General features: G+C 56.1%; 1 protein-coding gene across 1 annotated transcript; it reads right to left on the bottom strand.

Annotated features, from left to right (window-relative positions):
- Positions 1-67: 67 nt before the first annotated feature.
- On the bottom strand, positions 68-13557 carry LOC125916770 (receptor-type tyrosine-protein phosphatase epsilon; the record flags this gene model as incomplete). The annotated part of the gene is made up of 9 exons (XM_049623065.1): positions 68-884; positions 1618-1743; positions 4767-4901; positions 5761-5837; positions 7101-7194; positions 7527-7676; positions 7999-8134; positions 12046-12209; positions 13438-13557. Coding segments are annotated over 9 exons (1218 nt in total), but the record flags the coding sequence as incomplete, so codon positions are not given.
- Between the last annotated feature and the right edge of the window lie 604 nt (positions 13558-14161).

Raw genomic sequence — 14161 nt, 5'->3', positions numbered from 1 at the left:
CTCCTGCGAGGAAGAGATTTGCTTTGGTGGCCAGCCCGCCCCCCCCCCCGCCCCGCCCCCACTGCTGGCACGGGGAGGGGCTCTGTCATAACCAGAAGTGGGTCAGCACAGAAGGAGGGTGAGCCGGCATGTCTTTAGATTGGGCCAGATTCACCCTTCCACACTTGTGATGCTGCTAATCAAGGACCTTGGTGGGGTGCCCAACTGTCTCCAGGGGCACCCCCAGCCACGTTTCCTTTGGCCTCCCTTGTGCCTGCCTTGGGAGCGGGGCTGGGGTGGGGCTGCAGGCCTTGGGCAGCCATCCCAGCCTGGACATCCTCGAGTGGCTCAAGAAAACCTTCCTGCCTCGAGGGTGTGCTACAGTGCGGACTTGGCTCCCCAAGCCCAGAGGAGAGGACAGGGAGGGGCGGGCACATCAGCCAGAACAATCTTTCAAAAGGAAGGCCAGCAGGCGAGGCTCAGGAAGTGGGTCTGTCAGAGCTGTGCCTGGAGGGGTTTTTGAGGACTTAAAAGGCATACGGAAACGTGTGTTTGAGCGGGTTCCCTGACTCCTCCCCCCAAATGCATCCTGCAGGTACAGCAGATGACGTTTCCGCATCCCTGTGACGCCCTCTGTGTACGGGGAAGGTGAAAACTACAGTCCAGAGCAATGACGCCGTTGGGGGCAGTTAACCGGGCGTAGGGTCTGACTCGGCCCCACCTGCAGGGGGCGCCCACCTGCAGTGCACAGTGATGGGGTGGTTGCCGGTCTGTTGCTGCTGCTTCTGCACGGCCGCGATGAGGTCGAGCATGCCTTTGCCCTCCGCCGGGATCCCGATCTCGGGCCAACCGTGGAAGTGGAACTGGCGCACCAGTCGGGTCTGCTCCTCCTGGCGGGCCAGGGGCTGCGGGCGGGGAAGGGCGTTCAGTGCTGCCTGGCCACAGGACCCTGGCCACCGAGGAGCGGGACCCGGGCCCACCCGTCCTCCCGGGGACCCGCGCCAAGGCTTGGGTCCCTCCTGGGGCCTTCGAAGGCCAGCACGGTCCCCACCTGGCGGGCCTGAGGGGCCTGACCAGGCGGTCTGTGGGCTGTGTGCACCCTAAAGGGCAGGGATGCCAGTATTTCCTTCCGAGTGGGGGCAAGACATCCAGAGGATGTTCCCTGGAGCCCCTCGCCAGGGCCCGCCAGATACCTTTATGGGATCCCTGGCAACTTTGCTGGAGACAACACGATCATCTCTTTCTTAAGAAGCCAGGACCCCTCCTGTCCTAGGGGCTCTGAATAAGCCTGGACAGGCCTCTGTGGCTTGACCCACGGCCTTTCCTCCTCCTGCCCCCCCCACCACTGCCATTTCTCCCGAAAGGGGAGGTGGTGGCCGTGTGACGCCTCTAGGAGTCGGCCACTCTGCTCCACCATCTCGTGCAGCAAGGAGGCAGGTGACCCCGAGGGTGCGAACGTTGTAGGAGATCTGCCCCTTTGTAACATGGCTCCCTACTCACCGCACTGAACGTGGATACTAAGGTACCAGTTAGAGGAGGTGGAAGGAGCAGGACATTCTGGTACCATCGCCAGCAGACCCTGAGGGATGCTGTGGTGCATTCTGTCTACAAGGGTTGAACGCACTCTGGCGACAATACCTGATTGAAAGTGACCAGGAAGTCCCGTATGCTGATGGCTTCGGAAAGCGTGTCGCTTTTTATTTCGATTGTTATTTCGCCGTGAGTCACTGAGCCCTCTGTTGGCCAATACTGGTAGCATTTATCCTTGGGGTAAAAAATAACCTGTTAAGTCTCATAGCGAATAACTTGCTGTTAGCAGTTTGAGGATATGAGGCAGAATCACTCTCAAACCATTTAACGTACTTCATCTGACCAAGTAAATCACATATGAATACGAACATGAATGCCAGTTAATACCCATTGACCAAGGGAATCCAGAAACAGACATGCATGTGGTTGCAACTCAGATACAGAACATGATGGAAAGAAAAGATTCTATAAGTGGAATTCGAAAAATTGGTTTTCCACGCAAGAAAAGCACTGGGTCCCTGACTCACAACCAACCAAGCTTGATATGGACAGTCCAGCCCTCCTGGAGTTGGGCAGTACACAACCTACACTACCATATGCAGTAGGTTTGAGTCTTCATAAAAATAAACCCAGATGTGTTAATACTTAAAATTAAAAACAAAACTGTGAAGGCCTTAGGAGACAATGTCTTTCCAGTCTGAGGTGTGCAGAAGGACTCGTTAAGCAATACCTCGACAGAGCTAACCATCCACGGCGCAAAGATTGCAACATCAGATGACAACACAGTGAACTTCACTCCGTCAACAAACATTCTCAAAAGAGTGAAAAGACATGCCATCAACTGGGACAGGACATTTGCGGTACGTAAAACCCGCCAAGGGTGAGTATCAAGGACATGTAAAGAATTCTTGTAAGTCAAGATAAAAAGAGCCAACAACTCACTAGCAAAACGGGAGAAAGGCATGGCCAGGCGTCTTGCACAGAGGAAAACGTCCATCTATACATATATGAAGCGAGGCTTGACCTCACAGGAATCAGAGAGATGCCAATCAAAGCTACAAAGGGATGACAGGTACTCGTATTCAATGAACAAAAATGAGGGTGCCTGACGGTACTAGGGGCGTCGATCGAATATTTCTCTCATACACCACCAGTGTCCGCTTTGGGAAACGGAACCACTTGGCAAAGCAGTGAGGAAGTATCTTGTAAACCCAAACTGTCACACGCTCTCCAATGTGGCGTAATGTCCCTCTGGAGTCTGCTCTTCCTTGTGCAGCATGAGACACGAAGGAGAATGTACCGGTAGGTAGCACCATGTGTAAAACAATAAAGTGGCATCACCCAAATTCCCAAAGCGGGAGAAGGGATAGAGAAGTGGGTTTAGGATGTCCAGTTTGTATCGTGGAACAAAACAGAATCACGATGAATGAACCACAGCGATACGCATCAGGGTAGGAAAGTGTCAAAAGCATCATTCTGAGCGGAAGGAGCAAGTCCCGGCAGAACACGCACTGTAATGATACCCTTTGTATGAAGTTCAAAAGCAGTAGTTGCTTCAGACACACACGTATATGATCTGAAAAGATTTCTGGAAAAAGCAAAGAACACATCCACCAGGTTGGCTTTAAAAAGACCAGTGACAATAAATGTTGGTAGAATGAGGAGTCACTGTAGTCCTGGTCCACTCCCGGCGGGAATTCAAACTGGGGCAGCTGCTGTGCAAGGCAGTCTGCAGTTCTCCAAAATGTTAAGCTGTATGAGTCTGCACGACAGAGTTATGATACGGCCCGGTAATTCAGCCCCTAGGCGTCTCCCCAAGAGAAATGAAAACACAGGTCCGTGTAAGAACCTGAACGTGAATGTTCCCACCATAATGCGTAACAGCCCGAGTAGAAACAACCCAAATGTCCGCCAGCTGACGAACGGATACACAAAATGTGGCCTGTCCTTACAATGGAGTATTATCTGTCAAGAAAAAAAGAGCTTATTCCTGATACTACACGGTTAAACCTTGAAGACATTACACTAAGTGAAAGAACTCGATCACACAAGACATGTTGTAGGAACTCATCTTCATGAAATGTCCAGAAGTGGCAAATTTATGGTGGTTGCAGAAGCTAGAGGAAGAAGGAATGGGGAGTGGCTGTTCTTGGGTGTGGGGTTTCCTCTGGGGGTGACAAAAATGATCTAGAATTAAATAGTGGTGATGTTGCACAACGCTGTGAGTATATTAAAAACCGCAAGGTGCCTGGGTGGCTCGGTTGGTTAAATGTCTGACTCTTGATTTCGGCTGAGGTCATGGTTCTCATGGTTCGAGAGTTTGACCCCCCAAGTCGGGCTCTGAGCTGACAGTGCAGAGTCGCTTAAGGTTCTCTCTCTCTCTCCCTCTCTTTCTGCCTCTCCCCAGCTCGTGCACACACGCTCTCTTTCCCTCAAAATAAATAAATAAAATTTAAAAAATATCGCCGAGCTCTACCCTTTAAAAGGATGAACTGAATAGTATGTGAATTGGACGTAATGTGCTGTTTCCAAGAAAACAAAGGAAACACAGATTCAGGGTAGCGGCTCTACCTGGGGTAACGTACAGGTAGATGTACATTACTGGTAAGGTTTGGCTTTTCAGTCGGATGGTGGGTTCACGAGTATTTACTGTGTCATTCAATAAAAGACACAAGAAGGCCCTGGACGGGTCTCTGGGGAAAGGGAAGCGTTTGACTCATTCGGCCCACCCAGGACAACACCTGTAAGGTACACATATATCAACGCCTACGTCCTTATGTCTTGAAGTCAGTTAAGATAGGTGAAATGAGGGGCGCCTGGGTGGCGCAGTCGGTTAAGCGTCCGACTTCAGCCAGGTCACGATCTCGCGGTCCGTGAGTTCGAGCCCCGCGTCAGGCTCTGGGCTGATGGCTCAGAGCCTGGAGCCTGTTTCCGATTCTGTGTCTCCCTCTCTCTCTGACCCTCCCCCGTTCATGCTCTGTCTCTCTCTGTCCCAAAAATAAAAAAAAAAAAAAAAAAAAAAAAAAAAAAAAAGATAGGTGAAATGAAATGCCGGCTAAGAGCGAAAGCCAGTGGGCGGTCATGGCTGAGCAAGAGTGGAACCTCTTTCATCTCCAGCCTGGCTCCCTCCCCAGTCCCTGTGGCCTCAGCAGCTGACGGCTGCCACGGGGTGGGACCTGTGGGTGGCGGGGGGCCGCCAGGGGTGCCGTGGGTTCTCGGGAGGCCCCGCAGGGGGCAGGGCGGCGGGCGTCCCTGACCTGCTCTCGCTCCTGGACCTCCGTCAGCATCACGACCGTGTGGCACTTCCACTCCCAGACCATCCGCCAGAAGTCCTCCACCGTGTGCGCCAGGGGCCCCTGGGTGGCGATGAAATAGTCCTTCTGTCGGTAGCCCTTCAAAGGGGGAACAGAGATTAGAGTCCGACTCCCTTTCCCCCTGGCTCCACTATGGACAGCGGGGTGCAGGAGAGGCCAGGGCCCGGCCAGGGAAAACGTTCTCCGGCTTCCAGGGCCGGGCTGGGCCCCAGCAAACCACCTGCACGCAGCGACAGCCCGAGATGCCCATTCCCTCTGCCACCCAGCCACCTCCTCTGCAGCGCCTGGGGTCGCCTCTGAGCGGGTGGCATGAGCCACGCTGGCCCCGGCCACCTGAGAGAGCACCGGTGACTCTGTTCTCGTGTGTTGCTGTGTTTCGTCTCAGTTAGCATCATGGTGGTGGGCTGGGGGCGGGCTTAGAGGAAGTGGATTCAAATCCAGTTCCTCCATGCGGCCCAAGTGACCTCTGGCAACGTTTTCTCATCTGCAAACGGACGTACTAATGCAGATGTGGCCGCAGCGTCCTTCCCCAACCATTTCTCAGCTCGGCGCACCGTGCGTGGAGACAGGCGATGACGGACAGCCCGGAGCGCACAACCGCTCCGTCCACGCGGAATGGACAGGAGGGCACAGAGACTGCAGGACAGCCAGCCGTGCAAGGGCCCATGTGACCCTGGTGCATATTAGAGACGTCAAAGAAAAAGTGCCGTGCCTCATAAAGCAAATTCCTTAGCAGTGCACCTGTTACCTCTGTTTCCAAAGTTCATTGTTCGTGTTTTTTGTTTTCTGTTTTTTAGAAGCAAACAATTCTGCTAACGAAATGGTTGGGATTTCAGAACTCCTTCCTGATCGTGAAAATGAGTTAATGAAGAGTGTGTGATCACGGACGAAGGACACAGTCATCTTTGTAAAGCACAGCCGGGGCCGCTATACTTACGTCGATAAAGGAGGCGTTGATGTAGTCTGTGTATTCTTGACCCCTTTTCATGGAAAGGATCACCCGATTGAAGTCATCTGCAAAGCAGTATGATCCCTCAGTCACAGCACAAACACCGCCCTGCCTTGCAAAGCTCACTCTGTGGCTACAAGCTTCCAAAACACAAAACTTGTTAATAAAATCGTGGAGTCAAGTCCCTGGAAGGTTTACTTTATAAAGTAGGTTAATTAAATTGGCCCAGGAAATTGTGTTTTGGTAGGAAAGCTCTGAAATTACCCCAGTTATCATTTTCGTGTGCCATGAATTGATGTAATTCATACCAAAATATGAGCATTAAAAATACTGCATTTCAGGAGTAAAAGGAATGTGGCCCGACAGGTGACCTGGAATTATGGCTGCAGCCGCACAGAAGCCAGTGTCTCAGGCCGAAACAGGCTTCACCCAGCATTCATGCACTTTTTTTTTTCTAACTTTTTTTTTACTGTTTATTTTTGAGAGAGAGAGGGAAAGAGAGAAAGCACGAGCAGGGGAGGGGCAGAGAGAGAGAGAGAGGGAGGCACAGAATCCGAAGCAGGCTCCAGGCTCCGAGCTGTCAGCATAGAGCCCGACGCAGGGCTCGAACCCACGGACTGTGACGTCACAACCTGAGCTGAAGCCAGATGCTTAACCGACTGAGCCACCCTGGCGCCCCAGCCTTCACACACTTCTGATTCTCGGCAATCACTAAAGCATGTCAGGAACCCTGAGTCCACATCTGCAGTGAGGTGCTCTCTCTCTCTTCACCCTCTCCCTTCCTTTCCTGTGGTCCCTCTGATCTCTGTGGAGTCTGTTTCTTCGCCTGCACTCAACAAACATGGGCACCCCTTCCTCTTTCTCCCCCTTACCTGGGATCTCGGGGCAGGCCAGGGTCCCAAATCTACCCCTGCCCATTCCAAGGCCTTTCAGGTCCCCTGGCCTGGAGCAGGGCCCCCTCCTCCATATACAGGCTTGGGGGACTCCTGGATGAGATGAGAACCACGCAGCCCCAGAGTCACGACCAGAGCAAATCTCTCCGCTTCCAGGAAGTCCTCCCTCTGTCTTGCCACCTACATCTCGTATCACATGCTGCCCGCCTGACACACAGGACTGTCTGGGTGGCTCACTGCTTCACAGGTGGGTGTTCTCTCACCTACCCTTGACATAGCCCTCCAGGAGCCCTTAACCCCAGGCCTGGGGGCTGTCCTGCCCTTGGATCCTGGCTTACAGAGGCGGGCAGTCAAAGAATTCTCCCAGCGTGCCAGCCCCAATCCCGTCCTGCCTTGGGGTTTCAATCCCACGGGGCGGCCCCAGGGCTGCCTTACACGGAATGATCTGGATGACTCTGGCCTTCTTCATGTTGGCCGGCAGGTTGCCCGTCCTCATGTCCTCCTTCATGATCCGGACATTTGTCAGTTTCTGCAGTCAAGGAGGACACGGGGTCACAGCTCCAACACGGACTCTCCCGCGCGACTCCCTCAACCCCGGAACAGCACCCCTGTCAAGGGTGCCTGCTGACCCGCAACAACGGCCCGTCTCTGACCCCGGACGCTTCCCGAATGTTGGGAAATGAGAGCCCACGCGTGACGCGCTCCCCCACATGGGCCCCTGCTCAGCTCTGAAAGCCCCCAAGAATTCTTCCCTCTGCGTCACCGGCGGGAGGGCCACCCTGCTTGTTCCGGGCTCAGGCCAGAGCGGGGGTGGTGATTGAAAGGGGACTCCTTTGGCCGGCTGCCCGCCTTCGCACGTACCCTGAACTCCTCCTCCAGCCCGATCTTGTCAAAGTGGGTGGCGGTGCCGTGCAGCGTCTGCAGGTGGTTTTCCAGAGAGGACACGTCCAGCTCGGTGTCCCCGTAGAGGTAGTACTCCAGTAAGGCTTGGTAGATGAACGTGTACTGCATCTGTGGGGAGACCCAGAGCGCCCGCGCCCTCGAGCGTGCCCGGCCACCACTGGCCCGGCCACTGCTCACAGCTCAGCAGCAACCAACTCCACGCTTTGCCAAGGTAGGGAGGTTTGGGAGCAAAAGTCAGATGCACGGCCGTTACCAATGGCCGCTTATGGCCTTGAGTGAGGACCACATGGCAGCAGGCATTACTGAGCACCTTCTCCCTGCCAGGCACTGTTACCCGTGCACCGACAGCCCGGGGGTGGCCCAGGTGTCTGGGTTTGCTCTGTGCAGCTCTCCCCAGGGCGAGGGGCTGGGCTGGGGGAGGGCTACTCACATCTGTTTGAACCATCTGAGGACGCTGGTTGCGGATTCTCGACACGAAGTCGAAGACGTCGACCTTGTGCTCGGCGTGCATCATGTCCATCATGGCATCGATCACTATGAAGGTGCCTGTCCGGCCCACGCCGGCGCTGCCGGGGAAAAGCAAGAGGCCGAGTCGTGAGCCACGGCACCCGCCCCCCCGCCCGCCAAAGCTGACCTGTGCACCCGGACCGAAGGACACGCTGCCCTCAACTGGGAGACACAGCCCATCGCTTAACCGAGCCTTTGCCTGGCAAATGAAGAGCAAATCTACGGGGAGGCCACCAGAGGGCACCACAATCTTGGTAAAATTATCTGACACTGTTCCTCTAATAACTAGACACTGTTGAAAGGCATGTCGAAAAAATCTGTCGTAGTCGTCTCACGTGAGGTTGTAATCGTCCTCTATTACCAAATGCCGTCTTCTTGTTGTGTGTGCAAGTGGATTTTTTCCAACGTCACACTGGAAATGGCTTTTTCAAGTTCGTTATAAAAAGGAGGCTCCCCAGGCTACGTCTGTGCGCTCTTGAGCCAAGGCCAGCCCTCGTGGGAGGCACTGGGTCTCTCTCTGGCGCCCCGGCCCTCCTCCCACGGCTGGCTGAAGCCAGCTGGCCCTTGGGGTCACAGCTGAGCAGTCTCCTGGCCAGGAAGCTGCCCCACTGGCTTCCTGGGTTTGGCTTTCCTTGTGCCGCCGGGATCCCGGTCCCACCCTCCCCCCACCCGCCGTCCTAGGTACATCTCCACCAGACAGTGGGGCCATACGTGTTTGTTCCCCGGCCCCCAGGACTCAGTGGGCACAGAGCTGCACTCAGCCAACATCTGCTGAAGGAGGAACCCCCTAGTGACCCAGACTCATCTATGCAGCATGAACCACTCCTTCCAGCTCCTGCAGCATTACCCTCTTTAAAAAAAGAAAAGAAGGAAAGAAAGAAAGAAAGAAAGAAAGAAGAAAAGAAAAAAGAAAGAAAGAAAGAAAGAAAGAAAGAAAGAAAGAAAATGAAAAAAGAAAGAAAAGAAAAAAGAAAGAAAGAAAGAAAGAAAGAAAGAGAAAGAAATCTAACAAAAAGACTCACGACTTAATGAGTCAAGTCCCCTGCTTTCCCGTTTTTTTTTTTTTAATTTTTTTTTAACGTTTTATTTATTTTTGAGACAGAGACAGAGCATGAACGGGGGAGGGGCAGAGAGAGAGGGAGACACAGAATCGGAAGTAGGCTCCAGGCTCCGAGCCATCAGCCCAGAGCCCGACGCGGGGCTCGAACTCACGCGAGATCACGCGAGATCACCTGAGATCGTGACCTGAGCCGAAGTCGGACGCTCAACCGACTGAGCCACCCAGGCGCCCCCCCCCCCCCCCCCCCCCCCCCCCCCCCCCGTGTGCGGCGCCCCCCCCCCCCCGCCCCCTCTGGGTGGGTGGGAGACACCACTCTCTCCAGTTCGTCTCCAAAACGGGGCTAGGACAGCGGCGAAGACCGTCCCCCTGGGCAGATCCCCTCATTCAGCGGGGAAAATAGGTGAAACGTGAGAGGTCTTCTGGGAGTCTTAGTTCTTTCTCAGATACGAAGTCCGAGAAAATCATCAGGTGCAGGGCCAGGTGAGACACTACCCAACAGGTATGAGAGGGAGGCCACAAAATAACTCCCTGCAAGGCTGTGAGGGTCCCTGAGCCGCTTACAGGACCCCCCCCCCACCTGGCCTGGGGTACATGTGCAAGAAGCCACTTGGTCCCCCATGGAAAGGCTGAGGCCGGCTGACCCGTCCTGGCTGCCTCCGTGGGGACGCTGTTCTCAGGGGGACTCGGGCACAGAATGTCCTATTAAGTGATCAAGAACCAAACGCTGAGGATGAGTGTTTCAGCAAGGATGGCCATCAGGAAGTCAGAGCCCTGGGGCCGTGGCCGTGCGTGGCCGGGAGCTGAGGAGATCCTGTATGAAAATAAACTTGGGGGTGGGAAGGTGGAGTCAAGTCCGCCCTGGGTCTCGGGAGCTGACAGCCAGTGTGAGCCTTCTCCCTAACCCTGCTGGCTTCCGGCAGGCCTGCCCTCCTGGCTCGAATTCTTGCCACCACATCACCGCCAACAGGCAGGCGCCCAGAACCGCCCATCTGCCCACACCGGCCTCTCAGGGGGCCTCAGCCCAGGAGGGGAAGGATTCCTTCCCCCAGAGAAGAGGGGGGCTTTGGGAAGCCCGAGTCGGAGGGCGCCACTCCTTCCATTTACTGTCCATTAAAAACCTGGTGACAGAAGACAGGAGAACGTGTCTTCTGAGTGACAGAAGACAGGAGAACCCGGGAGCCCCAGCAGCTGTGCCAAAGGAACACAGAACCGCAGGGAGACGACCAGGCACTCAAGAGCGAGAGCTGAGCCTCACGGCCACGGAGGGCGCCCAGCGCGAAAATAAGACGAACGGCGGACGCACCTGCCCTGGGCACCTGTGGTTGAGGGAGAAGGGAGCAGAGAATGGACAGTGGTCATTCGTTGAGATGTCACAAGCACGACAGATCTGGAGGGACGGGGACAAAGCAGAATGGAGCCAGCTCCCAGCGGCTGCCCTCCGACCAGACACAGAGACCGTCTCTTTACCTCCCGCCATGCAGGGCGGAGCGGGGCCACCACCACAGGGAGCGGGAGGCAGGGAGCCCGCAGCGGCAGGAACGGTCTTGTAGAGCCAAGAGGACCTGGATGCGGAGACCCCCTGCTACGGCTTCTCCGGCTGAGGGCGTCGGACCCCGGGGCCTGCGGACAGGCTACTGGGGAAGCACCCGCCGTCCCTGCTACGGCAGGGCCCCGGATCTCTGATGGGACTCAGGCCCCTCCGGCCAGGCTTGTTCCCGCCTCCTGGAGGGCAGGCCCTGCTCACTAGGGCGTCCTCAGGATCGTATTCGTTTTCGGCTGTCAGAGCCAGGTTCGTTCTGAGTATCTTGGCACTGACGAGGGACAAAGGGGACGAGGGACGAAAGGCACCTGCACACAGTGATACTGATGCTTGGAACCGGCCATACCGGAGTTCGGCAGAAGTGGCACATAGACTCAGTTTCACGAAGCATGGGCAAGAACGGGAGCGGCTGACGGGACCCCCAGCTGCGGCCACACGGCATGGGCCTCCACCCCTTCCCCTCTCCAGGGCACCTGCTGGGAGGAACTCGTAGGCCCGGCAGGTGTAATCCCAAGGATGCCACCTCACTCGACGCACAGATGCTCCAACGTCCCTCAGCTCCCAAGCGGCAGGTCCAGGAGTCTATCCCTGGGCGGATGACAGGGGCCTCCCCTTTGGCCCCCAAACTGTCTTCAGGTTCTAACTGAGCACCCACCGGGAGGATGGGGAGTTTGGCCTGGAGCACTGCTCACCACTGTGCCTTTGTCTTCAAAAGCAGAAAGGGCACAAGCCAGTCAACCAACCTGAAGTCCGAGGCCTTTTCTCGTACGTGACTTTCTGCACCAGTGGCCACGCTGGGCAGGCAGACATAAGCCCCAGAGGGAGTTAGCCCACCTTCAGAGTCGAGTCCCGGGCCCCTCCAGGACTGTCCCTCCCACTGCAGACCAGGAGATCGCAGCTGGGATGGGGGATGCCCCGCCCTGGACAGCTGCTCCTGGCCACTATTGGCTGTTCCTGGGCCACGGCCCCCAGCCCCTCTGAGCCTCGCACACTCATGTAGAAAGACTTGGTGGGGGGGCTCTCCATAGAAGCATGGTTTCCATCTCTGTCCCCGGAGGTAACCTGGGGTCTGCGGGGGCAGTGAACCTGCCAGAGCCCCAGTAGCACCATCAACCTGGCCCCTCGGCTTTTGTCTGTTTTAACAATTGGGGATCCCCCTCAGACGCTGCTGACAGACGGGTCCTGCTGTCACAGAGTGGGCTGAATGTCCCTCTGGCTCTCACCCCCAGGGATCCCCCAAGCTGTCACTAGTAATTGTGTTCACAGCGGGCAGGGGGGTGCTTTCACTACGCCCCTACCTGTCCTTCTGCCCACCTTGGGACCGGCCCAGCCATGAGGGTGAGTACTCTGGGGGCCCCGGCCCGACATACCTGCAGTGGACCACTATGGGCCCAGCATGGGCGGGGTTGAGGGCCTTCACTTTCTTCAGGAACTTCAGCATCCCGATGGGGGTGAAAGGCACTCCAAAGTCGGGCCAGCTGGTGAAGTGCAGCTGGGAGACCAGCCGCGGGGCTTTGCAGCCATCGGGGAGCTGCTGCGGAGAAGGGGGACACGTGAGTGGGGGAACAGCGCCTGCCCCTCCCCCAGCATCACATCCTGAGGATGCTCGCCGCCCCCACCCCTGCCATCTAGGCCCCAGGCCGCCGTGGGTCCACAGGCGGCACGATGGCTGCTCGCGGGGTCCGCACAGCAGGACCCAAGGCACCCGGCCCAGGCCCCCGGCAGCCAGACGCATCCCTGAAGCCGACCCTGGAGTTCACAGACCCCACTCGTGAGCGGGGAGGCCACATCCGGGTCTGCCTGCGTAACTGCCAGCAGCAAACACTTTCGCTCCCCAGAGGCTCAAGATTGAGGGGAAAGATGTGGCTGGCCTGTTACGGGAGACCCCACCCCACCAGCCCCGCTCAGAGCCTCTCAGGTTTCCTCCCCCACAAAGGCCCATGGGTGCGGTTCTCTGGCCGGATCATGGAAGGCTGGATAGTGTATGTGGAAGTGTCTTTGTGTGTGTGTGTGTGTGTGTGTGTGTGTGTGTGTGTGCGCATCAGTGTGTCCGGGAGGGACACAAGCAGGGGAGAGTAAACACCATCACCATCAAGCTCATCCTCTTCCCTTCTTTGCTGTGGCTTCTAGGAACCTCAGACTCCTATTCTGCCATCTGACTATGTCAATCCCTCCACCTTTGACTCCTGATTGCATGATCTTCTGGTTTTCATATATCTTAAATCTCTATTTCATCTGCTTTGTCCACAGGCATCTGTGCCTTACATTTTTCTAGGCAGGGATGGAGTAGGGACAAGTAGGAAATAAAGGCAAAAAAATACTGAGCAGGTGACAGATCAACTTTTGAGACTGTTAAAAAAAACCTCACTTCATCACTTCAGTGTGTGACATGACATCATGCGACTGAGTGGGGGACCCCAAACCCCATGCCCCCATGCAAGTGACCCGCCTTCTTCCACCCAAAACAGTGACTGGGGCCCAGGAGCTGTCTGGGCCCAGAGCTGTCTGAAGACTAGGGGTGCACCTGTCTCCTCCCCTGTAGACCCGACCTCAGTCCACGAAAGCCCAAACCCGCCCCCACCCCCACCCCCGCACTTCCTCCTGACTCAGCCCCCCCTCGGCCAGAGCTGCTCCAACACTGCGGGGAGGCTGTGGTGGGGGTGAGGCTCTTCATGCTAAAAATAATGACACGTGTATTTATTCTTGACCCTGCTCTCTCGAAGGGTTGCCTTTCCAGAAAGTTGGTAACTCAGAACGCTTACCGACTGTATGCAGAACTTCCGGATGGTGTAGTCAACCAGAACCACACAGTCCTCCACGCACACGCGGATGTTTCCGTAGGTCCAGCATCCCTGGTCCGGCCAGTACTGATAGCATTTCTCCTACGTGGGACAGTTGAAGAGAAAGAAATAGGTCTGGGGCGCCCGGGTGGCTCAGGCAGTTGAGCGTCTGACTCTTGGTTTCAGCTCAGGTCATGTCACGGTTTGTGGAATCGAGCTCTGTGTTGGCCTCTGTGCGAGGAGCCTGCCTGGGACTCTCTCTCTCCCTCTCTCTCTCTCTGCCCCTCCCCTGCTCATCCACATACACTCTCTCTCTCAAAATAAATAAATAAACTTTAAGAAACAGTAAATAAGTCTGTGTGTGCCCTTCAGGCACATCAGCACCCTCACCCCCTCACCCCCCCATCAACACAGGGCCTCACACATACCAGGTTCCCTCAGACAGGTCCGGAGCTGGGAAAGAGCACTAGGAGGTGTGGAAGCTGGGAGACTGAGGCCACAAAACAGCCCTGAGCCTATACCTGGGCCCCTGTCTGCTTTTGACACCAACAGAGGCTGGGCCTCACGGGAGGACGGCGTGTCCCCAAACGCTTCCCACTGGACTCAGCAGGGTGTCCTTCGGCTCGCGGAGGACAAAGCTGGCCAGCCCACCGCGGAAGAGGGGTCAGCTTAACGCTCCCCAATTATCTCCGCCTAGGACAAGGCA

This window comes from Panthera uncia, unplaced genomic scaffold (assembly GCF_023721935.1).
Source record: "Panthera uncia isolate 11264 unplaced genomic scaffold, Puncia_PCG_1.0 HiC_scaffold_1119, whole genome shotgun sequence".
Lineage (NCBI taxonomy): Eukaryota > Metazoa > Chordata > Mammalia > Carnivora > Felidae > Panthera > Panthera uncia.
The sequence above is the reverse complement of the archived record's forward strand: the minus strand, read 5'-3'. Positions and strand labels throughout refer to the sequence as shown.